The sequence below is a fragment of the Fusarium coffeatum genome (assembly GCF_003316985.1).
Source record: "Fusarium coffeatum strain FIESC_28 chromosome Unknown BRIP53273_contig_251, whole genome shotgun sequence".
Classification (NCBI taxonomy): domain Eukaryota; kingdom Fungi; phylum Ascomycota; class Sordariomycetes; order Hypocreales; family Nectriaceae; genus Fusarium; species Fusarium coffeatum.
Window position 1 is genome coordinate 65401 of NW_022158043.1, and position 16364 is coordinate 81764.

The 16364-nt window shown below is 49.6% G+C and overlaps 7 protein-coding genes across 7 annotated transcripts; 3 read left to right on the forward strand and 4 right to left on the reverse strand.

The window, feature by feature from the left end:
- Nucleotides 1–116: 116 nt before the first annotated feature.
- FIESC28_09576 (uncharacterized protein) lies at nucleotides 117–1712 on the reverse strand (the record flags this gene model as incomplete). Its single annotated transcript, XM_031163712.1, has 1 exon — nucleotides 117–1712. One exon carries the CDS (start codon nucleotides 1710–1712, stop codon nucleotides 117–119), a length of 1596 nt encoding a protein of 531 aa, XP_031012212.1.
- Nucleotides 1713–2467: 755 nt separating this feature from the next.
- Nucleotides 2468–4066, reverse strand: FIESC28_09577 (uncharacterized protein; the record flags this gene model as incomplete). Its single annotated transcript, XM_031163713.1, has 4 exons — nucleotides 2468–2638; nucleotides 2686–2939; nucleotides 2990–3679; nucleotides 3733–4066. 4 exons carry the CDS (start codon nucleotides 4064–4066, stop codon nucleotides 2468–2470), a joined length of 1449 nt encoding a protein of 482 aa, XP_031012213.1.
- Nucleotides 4067–4813: 747 nt separating this feature from the next.
- FIESC28_09578 (uncharacterized protein) lies at nucleotides 4814–7155 on the reverse strand (the record flags this gene model as incomplete). The annotated part of the gene is made up of 3 exons (XM_031163714.1): nucleotides 4814–6488; nucleotides 6539–6809; nucleotides 6867–7155. 3 exons carry the CDS (start codon nucleotides 7153–7155, stop codon nucleotides 4814–4816), a joined length of 2235 nt encoding a protein of 744 aa, XP_031012214.1.
- A 471-nt stretch (nucleotides 7156–7626) lies between these two features.
- On the forward strand, nucleotides 7627–8781 carry FIESC28_09579 (uncharacterized protein; the record flags this gene model as incomplete). Its single annotated transcript, XM_031163715.1, has 3 exons — nucleotides 7627–8060; nucleotides 8116–8171; nucleotides 8231–8781. 3 exons carry the CDS (start codon nucleotides 7627–7629, stop codon nucleotides 8779–8781), a joined length of 1041 nt encoding a protein of 346 aa, XP_031012215.1.
- Nucleotides 8782–9496: 715 nt separating this feature from the next.
- Nucleotides 9497–12924, forward strand: FIESC28_09580 (uncharacterized protein; the record flags this gene model as incomplete). Its single annotated transcript, XM_031163716.1, has 4 exons — nucleotides 9497–12207; nucleotides 12255–12374; nucleotides 12429–12535; nucleotides 12584–12924. 4 exons carry the CDS (start codon nucleotides 9497–9499, stop codon nucleotides 12922–12924), a joined length of 3279 nt encoding a protein of 1092 aa, XP_031012216.1.
- A 67-nt stretch (nucleotides 12925–12991) lies between these two features.
- FIESC28_09581 (uncharacterized protein) lies at nucleotides 12992–14403 on the reverse strand (the record flags this gene model as incomplete). Its single annotated transcript, XM_031163717.1, has 2 exons — nucleotides 12992–13159; nucleotides 13204–14403. The coding sequence occupies 2 exons, from the start codon at nucleotides 14401–14403 to the stop codon at nucleotides 12992–12994; spliced, it is 1368 nt and encodes a 455-aa protein (XP_031012217.1).
- Nucleotides 14404–14931: 528 nt separating this feature from the next.
- On the forward strand, nucleotides 14932–15861 carry FIESC28_09582 (uncharacterized protein; the record flags this gene model as incomplete). Its single annotated transcript, XM_031163718.1, has 1 exon — nucleotides 14932–15861. The coding sequence occupies one exon, from the start codon at nucleotides 14932–14934 to the stop codon at nucleotides 15859–15861; it is 930 nt and encodes a 309-aa protein (XP_031012218.1).
- Nucleotides 15862–16364: the final 503 nt, after the last annotated feature.

Below are 16364 nucleotides of genomic sequence, written 5' to 3' on the forward strand. Positions count from 1 at the left end.
CTGGTTATCAGAAGATGGAACTATGTCTAGTGCTCATACAACAATTCTCTCCATCATTGTTTATCTGCGAAGCTTGAAGCAATTCGCGATTTCCATAGATATTACTTGACACCAGATTATTCCATCTCTTTGGCGAAAGGGCTGCGACCTCGAATTCTCCGCCCGTAAAAATACAGGAGCCATGGAATGGCAGTCAAGACTAGCCCCAGTCCGCCCAAAAGACCACCAGTCCCTTTCAAAGTTAAACTATTTATCATTCTGGCAGTAAGTAACGGAAAGATGCCTCCTATCAGATTACGACATAGGCTTTGGGCAGCCAAGGCTGACGAGGCGTATCCATGATATGTATCCGCAAGGTAATTAAAGACAGCAAGATAAATACTATAGATACCCATTGTGCAAGATCCAATCGCTAGTGTCGGGGAAACCCAGGTTGTATCCGGTTTAGCAGACATGAAAAACCAGAACAGGCCGATGGGTAGGAGAATGGACTGAATGCAGGGAGATAGCAGTCGCTGCTCTGGTGTCGTAGAAATCGTCTTGTGAGGAAAAGCCAAACGCAAAATTGGTTCCTGGATGACAGCCAATATGATACTCATGATGGACCCAACGACAACTGCTGCATAAACTGCTCCAACCTGAGTGCTGTCAAAGCCATATACAGCTGTGAAGACAAGGCCGACGCTGCTAAACTGCATGTAAAGAATTGCCCAAGCAAATGATACCCACAAGGTGAACCAGAATAGAATGGACTCTGTCATCAATAAACGCAAGGGAAATGCGAGACTTCGCCAAAGCATGCTGATCTCGACATGGATGTTTTCTTCAACCGACGGAACAAAGAGCACAGCCGTTTCGTTTAGAATCTTGAACTGCATCTCATTGAGGGCGGCGCATTTCCGTCGTAGTAACACGTTACTTCGCGTTTCTTGAAATAGAAAGAAGATAAGGGCGGTCGCAGTCCCAATGGTGATGAGTTGGACATAAAATATCCATCTCCGGCCTAGGCGATCAACTATGATACCGCTGACCAGAGGACCCAAGCCAGTGCCAATCATGATAGACAGTGAGTACAGAGCCATTGGTGTGTTTCGATCTTCCTTCCGATATAGATCACTGACAACGCCTCCAGTCAAGGTGGCAAAGACAGCAGCACCATTACCCGTAATCAGGCGGGCGACCATCATTCCAGCGTAGCTGTTCGTAACAGCGCATCCAAGACTACCAAGGAAGAAGACTATGCCGGAAGCCACAAATACCCAATATCTTCCGTGTACCTCGCTTACAGGAGCGAGAACCATGGGCGTAATGGCGAAGCCTGTGACGAACAGGGTAATTCCAGCATTGAATTGAGTATCATCAATGTTCCATTCACTTCGAAGGGGGTTTGAGGCGAGGGCATAAGCACCGGAGGAGTATGACGCGAGTGTTGATGCCATGAAGGCACCAGAGAGAATGGTTATCTTCTTTTTGAGAGACCATCTAAAAGGGGATAGAAAGTCGGGAATCTTAGAGTCTGAGGTTGGTGATGCATCAATATGTCTCGATTGAAGAAGCTCAGTCACAGAGAATGATGCCTCCAGTGCTTCATGACCAATTGGCAATTGTATCTCATTCTGTCCGACATCGGCGGTGGCTTGGCTGAAGGATACTCTGTCTGGCTCTTTCTCGGGCGTTTTTGCTTCAACATCTGGCTGGTTTATTGATGCCATTCTTGCGAGAGCATCTAGTCTTTGATCAAGGATGCATTTGCGAGTTGTGCATTGCTTCAATTAGGATTCAATGACTGCCTTATGTGCAGATATGAACTCTGTGAAACCTTATCTCGATAACTTCATGCTAATCACGGCTTTGCGTCGGGTTTAGCATCCTGGAATAAGCGACGGCATAACCGAAATTCAGTTCTGATACGCGGGAATAAGAAATCTGTACGTCGAGATGCTATTGCCGCACCCGCAATCGGGACAGTGTTTATCCGATATTGAAGCCATCATGACATGCATGTCTTCTTAGCATGCAACAAAACGACAATTTGGATATTGAGTGAATTCTTTGCGGAATATGCATGATGAGAGGTAGACTTCAGCTGTCGCAGAGGTACAATTTGACGATAATGGCGTTATGTAACTTGGCCGCTGCCGCTAGACTATTCTCCTCGAGACCATCGATTTGCCAAGCCAGTAGTCGATGTCACAAAGTTACAACTCAAGGAAGACCAAGTGAATACTCCACTGAATAAGGAGAGTTATAAGGAGTATGAGTCCAAATCTGCTTTTGTGGGCTATGGTACCCATTGGCTCATTTCTGTTCACTCGTTTCGACTTACTTCCGCTCTTTACTGTATTGTCAATATGATATTGATTACACGCATCTTTCGTATCAAGTGAATCAAGCGCACTGATGAGAAAAAATCGGTAGAAAGTAGGTGAACTAAGTACCCAAAAGCCTTATATACCGTGGATCTTGATCAGTACGCGTAAAATAGTCTCTCCTCGTTGTTCGACGCTCGGATCTTGCGGTTCTCCCGAATTAGCATCCAACGCAGCACCCAAGCCAGGACAGCCGAGGCAGCTGAGAACGCAGCGCTGCTTGACATAGCGACAGGATACATGGGCTCATCAGAGCTTGGCCAAAGGTACTTAAAGGAGTTAGTGATGTTTCGTCCTCCGAGTCCAGGGAGCTTACTGGGGTGTAAATAGGTCCTAGTGTGGCAATGGTATTTGCCATGGCAAGGGAGATGGCCTTCTTCTCCTTGGTTTGACCACAAGTACTAGCGACCCAACCAAGAATAACACTGTTGCAAGCGTAGACTCCACTGGCGAAAACGCACATGGCGAAGTAGCGGGCACCTGTATTGTGAACGGTACATGCTAGTACAAAGCCAATGACGGCCATGATTTTGGCAACAGTGATGTGCCAAGTTCTTTCGTTCATTCGACCTGCTTTATGTTAGTCTGTGTTCATTGCTCATCAAGGTGCTACTACTTACCAGAGTTCGCTGCCCATGCTATGCACACAATGCCCGAAACAATGTAGGGTGGGCAAGTAAGAGCAAGAGTAGTGTTGCGATCGAAGCCGAGAGTTCCAACAATAGTAGGGAAGAAATTCTTGAAGTTACTGGCAGCCATGTGGAAGTGTTGCATAAATACAAGGACCCAAAGGCGAGGATCCTTGCATGCGTCGAGAAGACCAGCCCAAGTAGTTGTGTTGGTTCGAATCTGGACTGTATCCGCGGCGATTCGATCGTGGGCCAGCTGCCGTTCCTCCTCAGTCAACCACTTTGTATTTCCAGGCTCATCGGGCAAGATGAATGCTGAGCCAATGGAGATGACAAAAGTGATGATGCCCTGAAGGATGAAGAGCCATCTCCAACCAGCAAGCCCTGCGACGCCACTCATCTCAAACACACCAATAGCGATGAGTCCTGCAAAGGCAGTTCCACAGATATTGGCAGTGAAGAGGATAGAAATTCGCGTTGCAATCTCCTTCTTGGTATAGAAAATCGACAGAACGTAGAGGGCGCCTGGGTAGAAAGGTGCTTCGGTGACGCCGAGGAAGAATCGTGTCAGGACGAGGCCCTTGAAGTCGTGGCATATGGCTGTAAGGGTACTGACCACGGCCCAAAGTGCCATGGCGCCGGACATATAAAGCGAAGGTCGAATCCGTGTCATGAGCATGTCTGAAGTAAGTCAGCTGAAGTTTCTGGTGTTATGATAAGGGAAGGCAGCTTACTGGACGGAATTTGACCAAGGATGTATCCCACAAACAGGATCGACACACAAGTTTGGTACTCTGTAGAACTGAGATTGAGCTCTTCTTCAAGACCGTCCAATCTCGCAACGGTGATGGCATTGCGGTCGAGGTAGTTGAACCAGTACATGATCCACAACATAGGAAGAATGATCCAGTCAAGCTTCTTCACAAGCTTGATCTCCACCGGATCAACCTTCTTATGGGTGCCGGTCTCATCGACCGAAGAGAAGATCTGAGTGTCATGTTTCTCAAGATGGTCACAGTGACCCTTCTCCTCAACATCGGTCACATTCTTGTTCTGGACTTTGGACATGTTGAAAAGATAGAGGTGAATTAATTGAAGTTGTGGATGAGCTTGATGGTCATCGATGGAATGGTGAATGGGTCGCCATTGATATAGATACTCAACTCAGTCGTGGCGACGAGTTGTCTTATCAGGATTTCTATGGTAGAGGGTGTTGTAGTGCATGCTACCCCAGATTACCCCGCGCTGCAAGGGACGCTAGGTCATGGTTGAGATGAACAAGGTTCAGCCAAGTCTTGGTATTGTAGTCCTGACTTAGACATGGCTAGCTTCTTGGTGTGGTGCCTGCGTAAGCAGCATTCGCAGACATGTCACTGGTACGTGGTAAAATAGCTGCTACGCCTACTCCAGGCCCTGGATATCAGACTTCTTGAAGTCTTCGATCGAGCTGAAACGGCGCAATATGTCACAGCCTTGACTATCCATCTCCTAGTCCAAGCTTTGATGTCGGATAAAGCTTTCTTGCTGATAATCTTGGCTAAGACTAGTGATGCACAATTTCTTGCTTTCTTTGCCTCCTCCCTTCACCGTCCATGTACCGGATAAGAGCGGATGTTCCAGGGCCGGCATGGCTGCACGCCGCGCAGGATCTGGAACGCACCCTGTGGGTGTTGACTCTCGCGCCACACATAACACTCCATGCCAGGAGGAAGGGCTAGCATATTTATCATCATGGCCTTTTACAAACTACAAGATATGACGATACACACTCACAGCTTCGACAAATCGCTCGGAATTTGACCGTTGCTATCCCGTCTACACGAACCCCGTCTCCCCTTGCCCCAGCTCCGGCAAACTCCAAAGGAAGTTCAATGAATCAACATCCAATCCTAGAGCCAACTGATCAGCGCCTTCGCCAAACGGCGCAATACTTGAATCAAACGGGAGTGAAACCCAGGTATCCCCCACATCAAAGTTCATATAGTTCCCTCCATCTTCAATCGGTTGGGACTCTAAGCTTGACAGATACGACACTGAACCTCCTGTGCCGTTCTCAGGTTGACTGGTACCTGCGGGTATGGAGGTGCGGCTCTGATCACTAGAGCTATGGCCCCTAGTTTGTGTGAGGTGAGCTCTAAATTGAGCTGTATGCTTCTCGATGAGATCTGCGTATCTTAACGCAAAGTCCATATCATCTGCGGGTGACGACTTAAGCGTTGATGTACACTGGTCTAGAGTATACAACGCATCGCTGACATCGGTGTGAGTAGACCCAACACTTAGTGCTTTGAGCAGAAAGACAGACGAGCTGATGACGCTAATCTTGATACGAGCGGGGGCATAAGGAAGATGGTGCTTGAAGTCGCTCATGGTCGCTGTGTGCAAGACCTTCTTTGTATCTGATATGACTTCTTGCAGGAACCTCGCGTCTTTCGGTGTGATAAAAGCAGACAGCGCTTCGTCTTGGTTTGTTGTGGCTGAAGTAAAGCCAGCTGACGACGCTCGAGCAACTACTGCTTGGATGGAAATAGCGCCCGTGCAGGCTTTGGTATGATGGAACTCAATTGCAAGCGTGTCGCGAAGAGGTGCGGCGATATCGTGACTCAGATTGTCGAACTTGTCCTGCCATTTAGATAAAGACAGCGAAAAGTGCTCCAACAGATCCGCGTAGTGATCTCCCATGACCTGGGTTTGTAAATGAGCGGCTGAGTGGAAAAACATGGATGAGGCTGTTCGTGACAGCTGAGTGAGTTCTAGACTGAGGTCCATGTACGCTATCCAGGGCCGGCTACTTGGATCGCCTGCATTCTGAGCTGGTAGCCTCGAAGCGGTGATGGAGATACTCTCAGGAAACACAGAAGGGTATCCTAGGCGGGTCGCAGTTTGCGTAACGTAGACATACAGGAGCTTCTGTGTTCGACGGCTTCGAAGGACTTCCGGACTGACAGATTGACTTGCATCTTGGTGCGTGGAAAGAACGCCGAGCTCATAGGCCAGGTTGTTAGCCATACCTAGCAGCATCCAAGACATTCTATTGGCCCTTTTGGCAGGGTCAAAGACGTCCTGCTTCCAGCGAATAAGCGGCATCTCATCGTCGGTGTACTTTCTATTTGTTCGATCATACGTGGGGGTGATTAGCAACCCATCCCAACCTTCAGTCTCCGGTGGAAGATGTAGTGCTCTTGGGTGCCAGTCTGATATGAGTAAAAGACTTTCTATTGTGCCAATTGTTCTTGTCTGGGAAGTAGACTGCTTTTCTTGACCAAGGAGGATGCGCTTGATGAGAAGTTCACAGTAGTTCCACAGTCGCTGATGAGCGTTGTGGCTTCTCGAGGTCCCACCAGCGCCGGGGAGCTTGAAGAAGCGTGACGCGATCATCAGGAGCGTGACACAGAGCATGGCTTCTTCGCAGACGAGATGGGTGTGTGATGAATGGCTGCGAAACTGGTCTAATACCATAGGTGTGAGAGGGGCCAGTTTCTCAAAGAACCTACCACTATTAGTTCAAGATTTGTTGGTGAGTATGGGCGTCTGACTTACAGATCGATGTATGTAACAGCTTCTTGAGCAGTAAACCATCCTTGACGAACAAACCGACACTTATCCCACATGTCGAGACAGGCATCATCCGGCTCTGACAGGGCGGTGATGGTGAACCCGACTCCATTGTACCCGCCTGATACAACCTTGGGTCCACTAGAGTGAGAGGCGTTTGTCAGGGGATTTGCTTGAGATGGGGTAGATGCCGCTATGCTGTGTCGTTGACCAGCTGCATTGGACAAAAAGTCCAAAGCATCAGTAGTCCCAGTGACTATAGTCGACTGTACTCTGTCATACAGCGATTGACTGGAATTATTTGGCGACGGACCGAACCCAGAGACGTCCTGCGGAGAGAGATTCGTGGTCTGGGTCTCTTGCGGAAGCGGCATCTGAGCTACAGGCCGAGTTGGTGCATCCTGAGTCCACTTTGGCGCGTCGCGATGTTTCGGGGCTCTCGGCCGATGATCGAAATGGCATTCCCGATGTTCGCGGGCGCACTTGGCGCAGGGTGGATTGTCCTTGATGACGCATCTTGCCTTGCGCGCCCGGCAGGATACGCAAGCGACATAGCTGCGCTTAAAGGCCCGGGTATTACTGGGACGTTCAGGGCTTTCCATGGTCTGTGAATGGAGAAGATCAGTCCGAGGTTGGTCTCTGGAGAGAATCTGGGGTAATCTGAAAGATTGTGATTGATCCCTGGCAGGATTGATGCCGCTGAAGAGGCCGGCGTGACGGCCGTGAGTATCCGTGTCGGTCCGGCGCGATCCGCTAGCGCAACGTAGACTGGGCCAGACACCGGCAGACGCACAGCGGACGACGAACCACGAACCAATGCCTGCCCGTTAATATCCCATCGCAGTCGTGGGATGCTCAAGTCTAAATAACAAATGCTCTTTCCATGTCATACTTGAAGCTCGCCGACTCGGCGCCGAAAGTCGGGGTAGAAATCGGAGGATGTTGGGCCAAGATGCAGTAATTCTGAGTATAAAAGAGATGCAAAGAACAGGCGGAATTGAGAGTAATAAGCATAAAGCAATACATCAATACATCAAACACAATCACAATAGTAACAACATCTAAATATCACTATGTCCAAGTCAATTGTCAACGCAAACCCCTACCCCTTCACCTTCGAAGCAAGTCAATACCCTCCTATCAAAAGCACTGGTAAGGGTGTCAGCATCGACTTCGCCAATTGCCGCGGCGCTACTCCCTCTATCAAAGCTTCCCGTGTCCGCGCTCTTATCCAAGAAGCTCACGAGGACCCTTCCAAGATCGTCGCCAATGTGTGCAGCTACGATGCTCTGAGCTCTCGCCTATGCGAAGAAGCCGGCTTTCCGATTGTCTTCTTGGCGGGATACCCCATGGCTTCAGCCTTTGGACTGCCGGATACAGGATACATTGCTTTTGGAGAGGTGGTTAACAAGGTTCAAGAAGTTATCAGGGAAGTTAATGTTCCCGTTATTGTGGATGGCGATACAGGATACGGTAGCCCAATGAACGTCCGCAGGACTGTCCAAGGGTAAGTGGCTTCCAACCCAAAGAATGGTAGAGCAAGACTAATTTTCCCTGTTTAGATTCGCATTGGCTGGTGCTGCAGGCATCATGATCGAAGACCAGTCCTGGCCAAAGCGTGAGTCGCACCCAAACCCCTTCTGCAATAACGCTCGTCATGCTAACCCGACATGATAGGATGTGGCCACACTGCAGGCAAGAGCGTCGTGTCTCGAAGCGAAGCTTACGCCAGGTGGCAAGCCGCCGTCGACGCCAGAAATGAAGGCCAAGACATCTGGATCATGGCCCGCACAGACAGTCTGATCCACGGCTACGACGAGGCTCTCACCCGTGCCCGCAAAGCCATAGAGATTGGCGTAGACGCCGTCTTTGTCGAGGCCCTCCCCGACCGCGAGTCCATGGAGCGTCTGCGCAAAGACCTCAACTTCCCTGTAATTGCTAACATCATCGAGGGAGGAAAGACGCAGAATTTGTCTGCCAAGGACCTTGCTGAGATTGGCTATAGCGCGGTATCTTATCCTTGGACGCTTGTTGCTGCCAAGCTGAAGAGTATTCGCGAGGCATTGGAGGGTATCAAGGGGTCTATGACGGTTGGAAAGCCGCCCGTTGTTTTATCTTACGCGGAGGTATGTGATGGCGTGGGATTTAATAAGTATTATGAGTTGGAGGAGAGATATCAGTATGAGGGACGAGCTAATGGTGCGAATGGGTACCAGTGGAAGAATTAGATGCGCTTGTTTATCAGACTTAGTTACATAGTTCACCAATAGCACTCATCTTTTGCATCACGGTCTCTTTACTGGATTGTCCGATGTCATCTACAAATGCCCCATTATCCTTGCGCTTATGTGCAAGACTCGTAGCATCTCGATGTAGGATACAGCTGGAGCAGAAACACGATGCGAACGCTATGCAAGAGTAGTCCAAGAAACAACCTGATAATCTCCATTACATCAGTTCCGGGTTCCTATAAAAGAAATGTTAATGGATGAAGTTTCGATGATGTCTTTGCTCACTGGGTCTCACACTCTCGCTCAATGCACAGCACTGGTGGTTATGCGCCACGCTGCTATCGTACCACCAAACTGTACACAAACTTCCGGTTCCATCATACCAGTCCAAATAAAGACACTGCTCTATCACTAAAAGCTTCTTACTATCTCTGGTTCCCGGTTGGCTCCTCCGGTTATGCTTAGTTCAATGCGGGGAGTGGACGCCGCCGGATAAGAACGGCCCCGCTCACCACCGCGTGGTGCCGGTCAAGTAGCTAACAAAGGTCAGCTCCCATTATTGCTGTATCAGAATCTCTCATAGGTCCTCGATTGATACGCAGTACCGATGTCGGATGCTATTTGCCCGCTTTCTGGCGCCGTTTCCTGTATATAACATGCAGAAAGCGTTGCGAGGTAGAGACAGACCCAGTAAAGCAAAGCAATTTTCACCATGCCTCTAATCAAGGATCAATTATCTTACCGGGTATCCATTCTACCAGGGGACGCCCATGGCTCTCAACTCGCGTCATATGCAGAACGCACCCTGCACCTCATCCAGAACATCCGTCCAGGTGTAACCTTCCAAATCTCAAGACACGATTTCGGAGGTGTCGCTTTAGCAGCAGGCCACTCAACAGCCTTGCCAGACTCCATATTGGACGCATGTCGCAAATCTGATGCCACAGTTGTTTGTGCCTGTGGTGATTCCAATTATGGCATTGAGCCAGAAAAGGGATTGTTGGCACTTCGACAAGAACTTGGAGCGTCTGCGAATATTCGACCTGTCAAGTTCCCCTCTGCTCGGCTGGCTGAGCTGAGTGCTTACAAAGCCTATTCAGTTGAGAATCTCGATATCACATTCTTTCGAGATTTGACGAGTGGTGTCTACTATGGACCTAAGCAAGAGGCTGGTCCTGATGGAGAAGCGTATGACACTACAGTCTATTCTCGCCAGACAATTGAGAAGTTGGCGCGAATGGCTGGTGCATATGCTATGCAGTTCACCCCTCCAAAGCCTGTTCACTCTGTTGACAAAGCGAATGTTATGGCGACTTCACGACTGTGGAGATCTGTTGTTACAGACATCTTTACGAACGAATTTCCAGAGGTCGAACTGGATCATGTTCTGGTCGATACTGCATCCATGATTCTCTCTTCCCATCCATGCAGACTGAATGGCATCCTTCTTTCTGAGAACATGTTTGGCGACATCCTCTCCGATCAGGCAGGTGGTATTCTCGGATCTCCAGATGTCCTTGCATCCGCGGCTATCTCCACCACTCACAACACAGGCTCTTCAAGAACACCCGGTCTGTTCGAGCCGTTCAACCTCAAGCCCAAAGACAAGGCTGGGAATCCACTCGGTATCGTACAAGCAGTTGGTTTGATGCTAGAGCTCTCACTAGGCTTGAAATCTGAGGCTGAAGCCTTGTCAAAAGCCATCCGTCGCACTCTAGACCCTGTCGACCAAGTTGGGTCTGACACGATAACACCAGACATTGGTGGTACAGCCACGCCCGACGATTTTATGCATACTCTCCTTCATAACTTCGACTACTACCTTGAAGCTCTTAACTCAGCAGACACCGCAAACTTATCAACCCTTCGACCATCATCACCATCCTTCAACTTTACACATGAGCGCCGTCCCATGGGTATCATCGAGAAGATTCTTACCCATGCAGCCATCGGTCTCTCCAAATCCCACGTCGAAACCGGAGACATGATCTGCGTCAAAGTGGACTGGACGCTTACATCTGAGCTTCTCTGGGGTGGTATGGAGAAGACTTACGACCAAATGGGACGCCCTCGGCCTTTCCGTAATGATCGCCTTTGGCTGGCCGTGGATCATATCGTTGATCCGAGAACGAACCATCAGCCTCGGCAGAAGGGTCTTATTGCCAAGGCAGAGCGTTTTAGGAAAGAGGCCAAGATCATTGACTTCCTTCCTGCCAACACAAGCATTATGCATACCGACTTTACTCGTGAAAGAGCACAGCCTGGTCGTGTTGTGGTTGGTAGTGACTCGCATACCTGCTCAGCAGGAAGCATGGGTTCATTCGCCGTTGGTTTCGGTGCTGCAGACGTCGTCATGCCTATGGTGACCGGCGAAACCTGGTTCCGCGTTCCCGAAGTCTGTCGTATCAACTTCGTCGGCAAACTACCTTTTGGCGTTGGTGGCAAAGACGTCATTCTTCACATTTTGGGTCTCTTCAAGCGCAACACTATCGCTTTCCAACGAGCAGTTGAGTATGGTGGTCCCGGCCTCAAGGAGTTGTCTATGGACGCTAGATTTGCCATTGCAAACATGACGACTGAGTTTGGTGGTATGGGTACTTGCTTTGAGGCTGACGAGGAGACCTCTTCATGGATTGCAAGACGACAGCTGCCTGAACATCGTGAGGGCGGCCTTTACTTTCGTGCAGACCATGGAGCAAAATATGTCGATGAGAGAACCATTGATCTCTCAGAAGTCCGCTTGACCATGGCTATGTATCCAAACCCGGATGATGTCGTTCCCATCTGGGAGAAGGCCGACATGAAGCTTGATGGATGCTTCATCGGGGCTTGTACTACCACGGAAGAAGACTTGATCATTGGCGCTTTGGTCCTAGAAGCCGGTCTCTACGCAGGCATGCGTCCTTCATCTCATGGCAAGCGTCGCGTCACGCCCGGAAGTCTCATCATCATCAACCGCCTCAACAAACACGGCCTGCTCGACATCTACCGCCAAGCGGGTTTCGAGGTCGGCGCGCCCGGCTGTTCATACTGTGTCGGCATTAACGATGTCGATGTAGCAGGCGAAGGCGAAGTCTGGTTATCCTCTCAGAACCGCAACTTCAGAAACAGAATGGGTAAGGGAAGTTTTGGCAATATCACTTGTGCTGCTGCGGTTGCGGCGTCAAGTTTCGATATGGTTGTTACAGATCCCAAATTCTTGCTGGACCAGCTGGATCGTGACAAGTTAGAGAGACTCGTTAGTGGTGGTAGAGCGAAGGGAGTGCAGCCAGTTTTGAAGATCAGTGAGCCGAGTCCTGAGGCCTCTTCGACTGAAGTACCAAGAATCCTCGATGGTGGGGATTCTGAACCAGAGACAGCGAGGACACTAAGTGCGCGAGTCCTCCGATCTAAGATTCAGCGGTTTGGAGAGAACGTTGACACGTAAGTCAAGCCCCATGTTGCTTGAATCAACACTAACGGACTCCTAGCGATGCGGTCATCCCTGCCGAGTTTATGCCTGGAATCGACAACGCTGATCTCGGAAGTCACTGCTTCCAATACTACCGACCAGAGTTCAGAGAGAAGGCGAACAATGGGTCACGAGTTATGTAAGTCTTTGCCCTTGCGCTTCACTTGATGCCATGGAAATTGACTTTGTCAAGTGTCGCAGAACATGGGTTTGGCAGTGGCTCATCCCGTGAGGACGCGGTCCGAGCCTTGCAAGGAGCTGGCGTCGAAGCCGTCATCGCCAAGGGCTTCGCCTTTATCTGTAGGTCCTTCGAATCTCCCACCGCTATCACCTACTAACACCATTCAGATGAACGGAACCAGCTGAACATGGGTCTGTTCAACATCAAGCTACAAGACCCTCGGTTCTACGAGCTTGCACATGAAGACGCGGTAATCACAATTAACAAGGACGATAAGACCATCCACATCGAGGGCTCGGAAGAGGCTTTCCGGTACGAGCAGTCAGAAGTTGAAGAGACTCTCATTGAAGCAGGAGGTGTCTTACCGCTATATAGTAAGCTGGGACGGAAGGTGTTCCGACATATCACGGTGCCCAAGATCAAGGGACGAAGGACGAGGACGCAAGGAAGCGCGTCGAGTGATTCTGGTTGCTCAACTGGCGATGCTAGTTCAAGCATAGATTGGTAGCAATAGTATATTACAAGAATAGTAAATCATGCTCACTCTCCATTTTTTTACCAATATCTTGTAATCCCTAAACCTTGGCGAGAAGCTTTCTGCTGATTCTCCATCGCAAGAATGCTGTCAACATAGTCGCAACAGCTGACATTGCCCCAGCATAGAACATCGCCGGACGATAAGCACCAAGTCCACCGTCTGCACCACCGTGACTTTGAAGCAGAAAGCCGGCAAGGGGAGATCCCTGTTCTTGTTAGTCGCATCCTACACCTTTCATTGTGAACTTACGAGGAGATAACCTAGCACCCAGCCAACAATCATCATTGCCATTGCCGTAGATACACGAGCTGACCCAAAGACATTCGAGACAACGGTCGGCATCGAGGAGAAGAAACCGCCATTCATCAGACCGTTCAGAACAGCAAAGACAGCTAACGGTGCAAGCGTCGTCGAAGCAGGCCAAAGAGCAAGCATCGTAAGCGAGTTACCCAAGAAGAAAGCTGCAAGAGTGTTCACCGGGCCCAGTTTGTCGCAGAAATAGCCACTGACGATACGGCCTACAGCTGATGCAAAACTGAAGCCGGCTAACAAGCCAGCACCAGTGCTTGTGCTAAGGCCCATTGAGCTAGAGTACAAGGGGAGGAAATAAGGAGGGACCAGGAGAGGGAAGATGCCAATGCCAGCTGCGAAGAAGAGGATGGCGAAGTTCAGTTGACGGAATAGGTTCCAGTCCACGATGCCTGTCTTGGCGAGAGGTGTTCTCTCCTTGATGAGGAACGCGGCTGGAAAGCCCGTGACAAAGATCAACAACCCGGTGATGCGGAAAGCCCACTCCACGTTGAACCTCTCGATCAAAGAATCTGTGGCGATGCTCATGATCGCACCACCAAAGCCTCCTCCAGCGTAGATCAATCCATTTGCAAGCCCTCTCTTCTTGACAAAGTATTGCGCGGGCGCAGTAGAGAACGACATGAAGCAGCCGCTCATGCCCAGACCCAACGGCACACCGGGGAGGAAGATCAATCCCACGAGATGGTCTGTTACAAAGCTCGCACAGATCAAGGATAGAGCCATGAGGACAATGCCCACGCAGCTGAGCTTTCGCGTCCCGAAGGAACGAATCATCCTCGCGACAAGAATTCCGACCGTTGCCATAAGCGCTGGGGAGATGGAACCGCAGAAGGACAAAGCGAGAGGTGATCCGACTCCTCTCTCGACGAGGGCGCGTTGATATACACCCCAGACATAACTCAATCCGATCACCCACCAAGCAACCACCGAACAGGCTATGATAACAACCCAGCCATAGCCTCCATCCGGGACAGTACTATCAGCAATGCGAGAAGCTTCGAGAGCTGGATCATCCGAGTCATTGTGATGAGACGAGCTGGTTTCGGCGAGTCCTGCTCTTGGACGAAGGGTCGAGGGAGCTTCACTGTGTGTACCGTTGCCGATGGCTTCGAGCTGGACGGCTGTCGTGGTAGACATTTTGAAGATGCCTTTTCTTATGATCCCATGTGCGTTATAGAAGAAGATGGAGGGTTAGAAATGAGCGGCGAAAAGTGTCCTTATCTTGGGTGTCAATTGAAGGGCGTAGGGCGCGTGTTACATCATCGTCAACGCCAAGAGATGGCTGAATGCGGAGGACTTCTACAATAATAATTATTCTATGAAGGCTAATCAATTCATTCCATGCCTCGCTAGTTGTCTTGATGTTGTATTAATTGACGGGATTATATCTCTGTCAAGTCCGATCGATAACTGCTCTCATCAAGTGCGTGAAGTAGGACGATGTCATGGTCAGTGAGAATGTGTCGAGATAAAGGCGCGGGGGCAAATCTCACCCTCAATTGAACTGTGATTCGGTCGCATTTCATCATAGGTTCTATTAAACGTTAATTATTTGAGAATAAATATTGTGAGAGTATTGCGCTTATCCCAGTCTCGTTTTCTTCCTCAATTAACCACTGAATCACTCTCACAACTCATCTCACTTCACTTCACAAAATTCGCACGATGACCTCATCGCAAGACCCTACAGCTCTCACTCAGAGCTTCCACTATGAGACCTCAACTCACATCTACGATGTAAAATGGGGCACTGTAGGCGATAAAGGTCTCCCTCCTCTTATCTTTATTCACGGAACACCATGGTCCTCGCGCGTTTGGGTTCCCTTCGCGCTGGCGCTGTCGCGTCAATTCTGCGTTCATCTCTTCGACAGACCTGGCTTCGGCGAAACACCCGCCGAAGCCCTCAAGCCAGGCCAACAATCCAGCACGAACCCAGTGGAAAAGTTCGACAGCAACCTCGCGCGTCAAGCAGAGGTCTACGCAGCTCTCTTTCAAGAATGGAAGAAAACTTGGTCTCAGGATAAGGCACACATTATCGGTCACGATAACGGTGGTCTAGTCAGTCTACGGGGCTATCTTCTTCATGATCTCCCCTACGAGAGTCTGTGCTTAATTGACGTCGTCGCAATTGGACCCTTCGGCCAACCTCTGTTCAAAAGCATGGCCGAGAACCCACACATCTTCGAACAGCTGCCCGACACTGCATTCGAAGGTATTCTTGAAAGTTACATTAGCGACGCCGCGTACCACGAACTCTCCAAAGAAACCATGCAGATGCTCAAAGAGCCGTGGACGCGGGAAGGCGGCAAACAAGGTTTCATTAGAGAATTATGCCAGGCTAATTCGCGGAGCACGGAAGAAGTCGAGGGGCGGTACGGGGAGGTTGGGCCGAAGCTGCCTGTCAAGATCATTTGGGGTAAAAATGATAAGTGGCTACCAGTTGAAGTGGCTTATCGACTGAGTGACGCGCTCAAGGCAAAGGAGATTGTCGTTATCGATAAGGCTGGTCATTTGAGTATGATTGATCAGGGGGCTCAGATTGGAGTTGAGCTTGGTATATGGCTTAGTGACGCTTCACATAAACAACGGTCATGAATCAAGAGTACCAAGAAAAGTTAAATAGATAGCCAGTCTTGGTTGTTTGTAATTGATTGTGTCTTCATTTCTTTTCCAGCTTGGCATAGTCCACGTGATAGTTGTCAAATGATGGTTGGTGTCGTCCAGACATGACAATGATCAGAGCACAACGCTTGCAAGCCATGAGACTGTTGACATGACGATGCTTCGATAAGCGCTTATGGTTCCATCAAACTTTCAGACTAGATGTAAAAGATAGTTTTCTGATTATTCTCTCCGGTATTGCATCACATGTATACGTTTTTTTGTCTCAAGAATCGCATCCCGCAACAATGAGTTTTGTTGATTGCGAATCTCGATCAATTGCTACCCTACAACTCATCCCGACCGTGCTGATCCATGGAGTCGAGATCTCATTAGCGCGACGCGTTCCCCAATTTTAGTGCTGCAAGGGCACCGAGAGCCCCAAACTCAAGCCCTGGACCCAACTAAACTCGGATTTTCAGCTGAGGATCAAATTC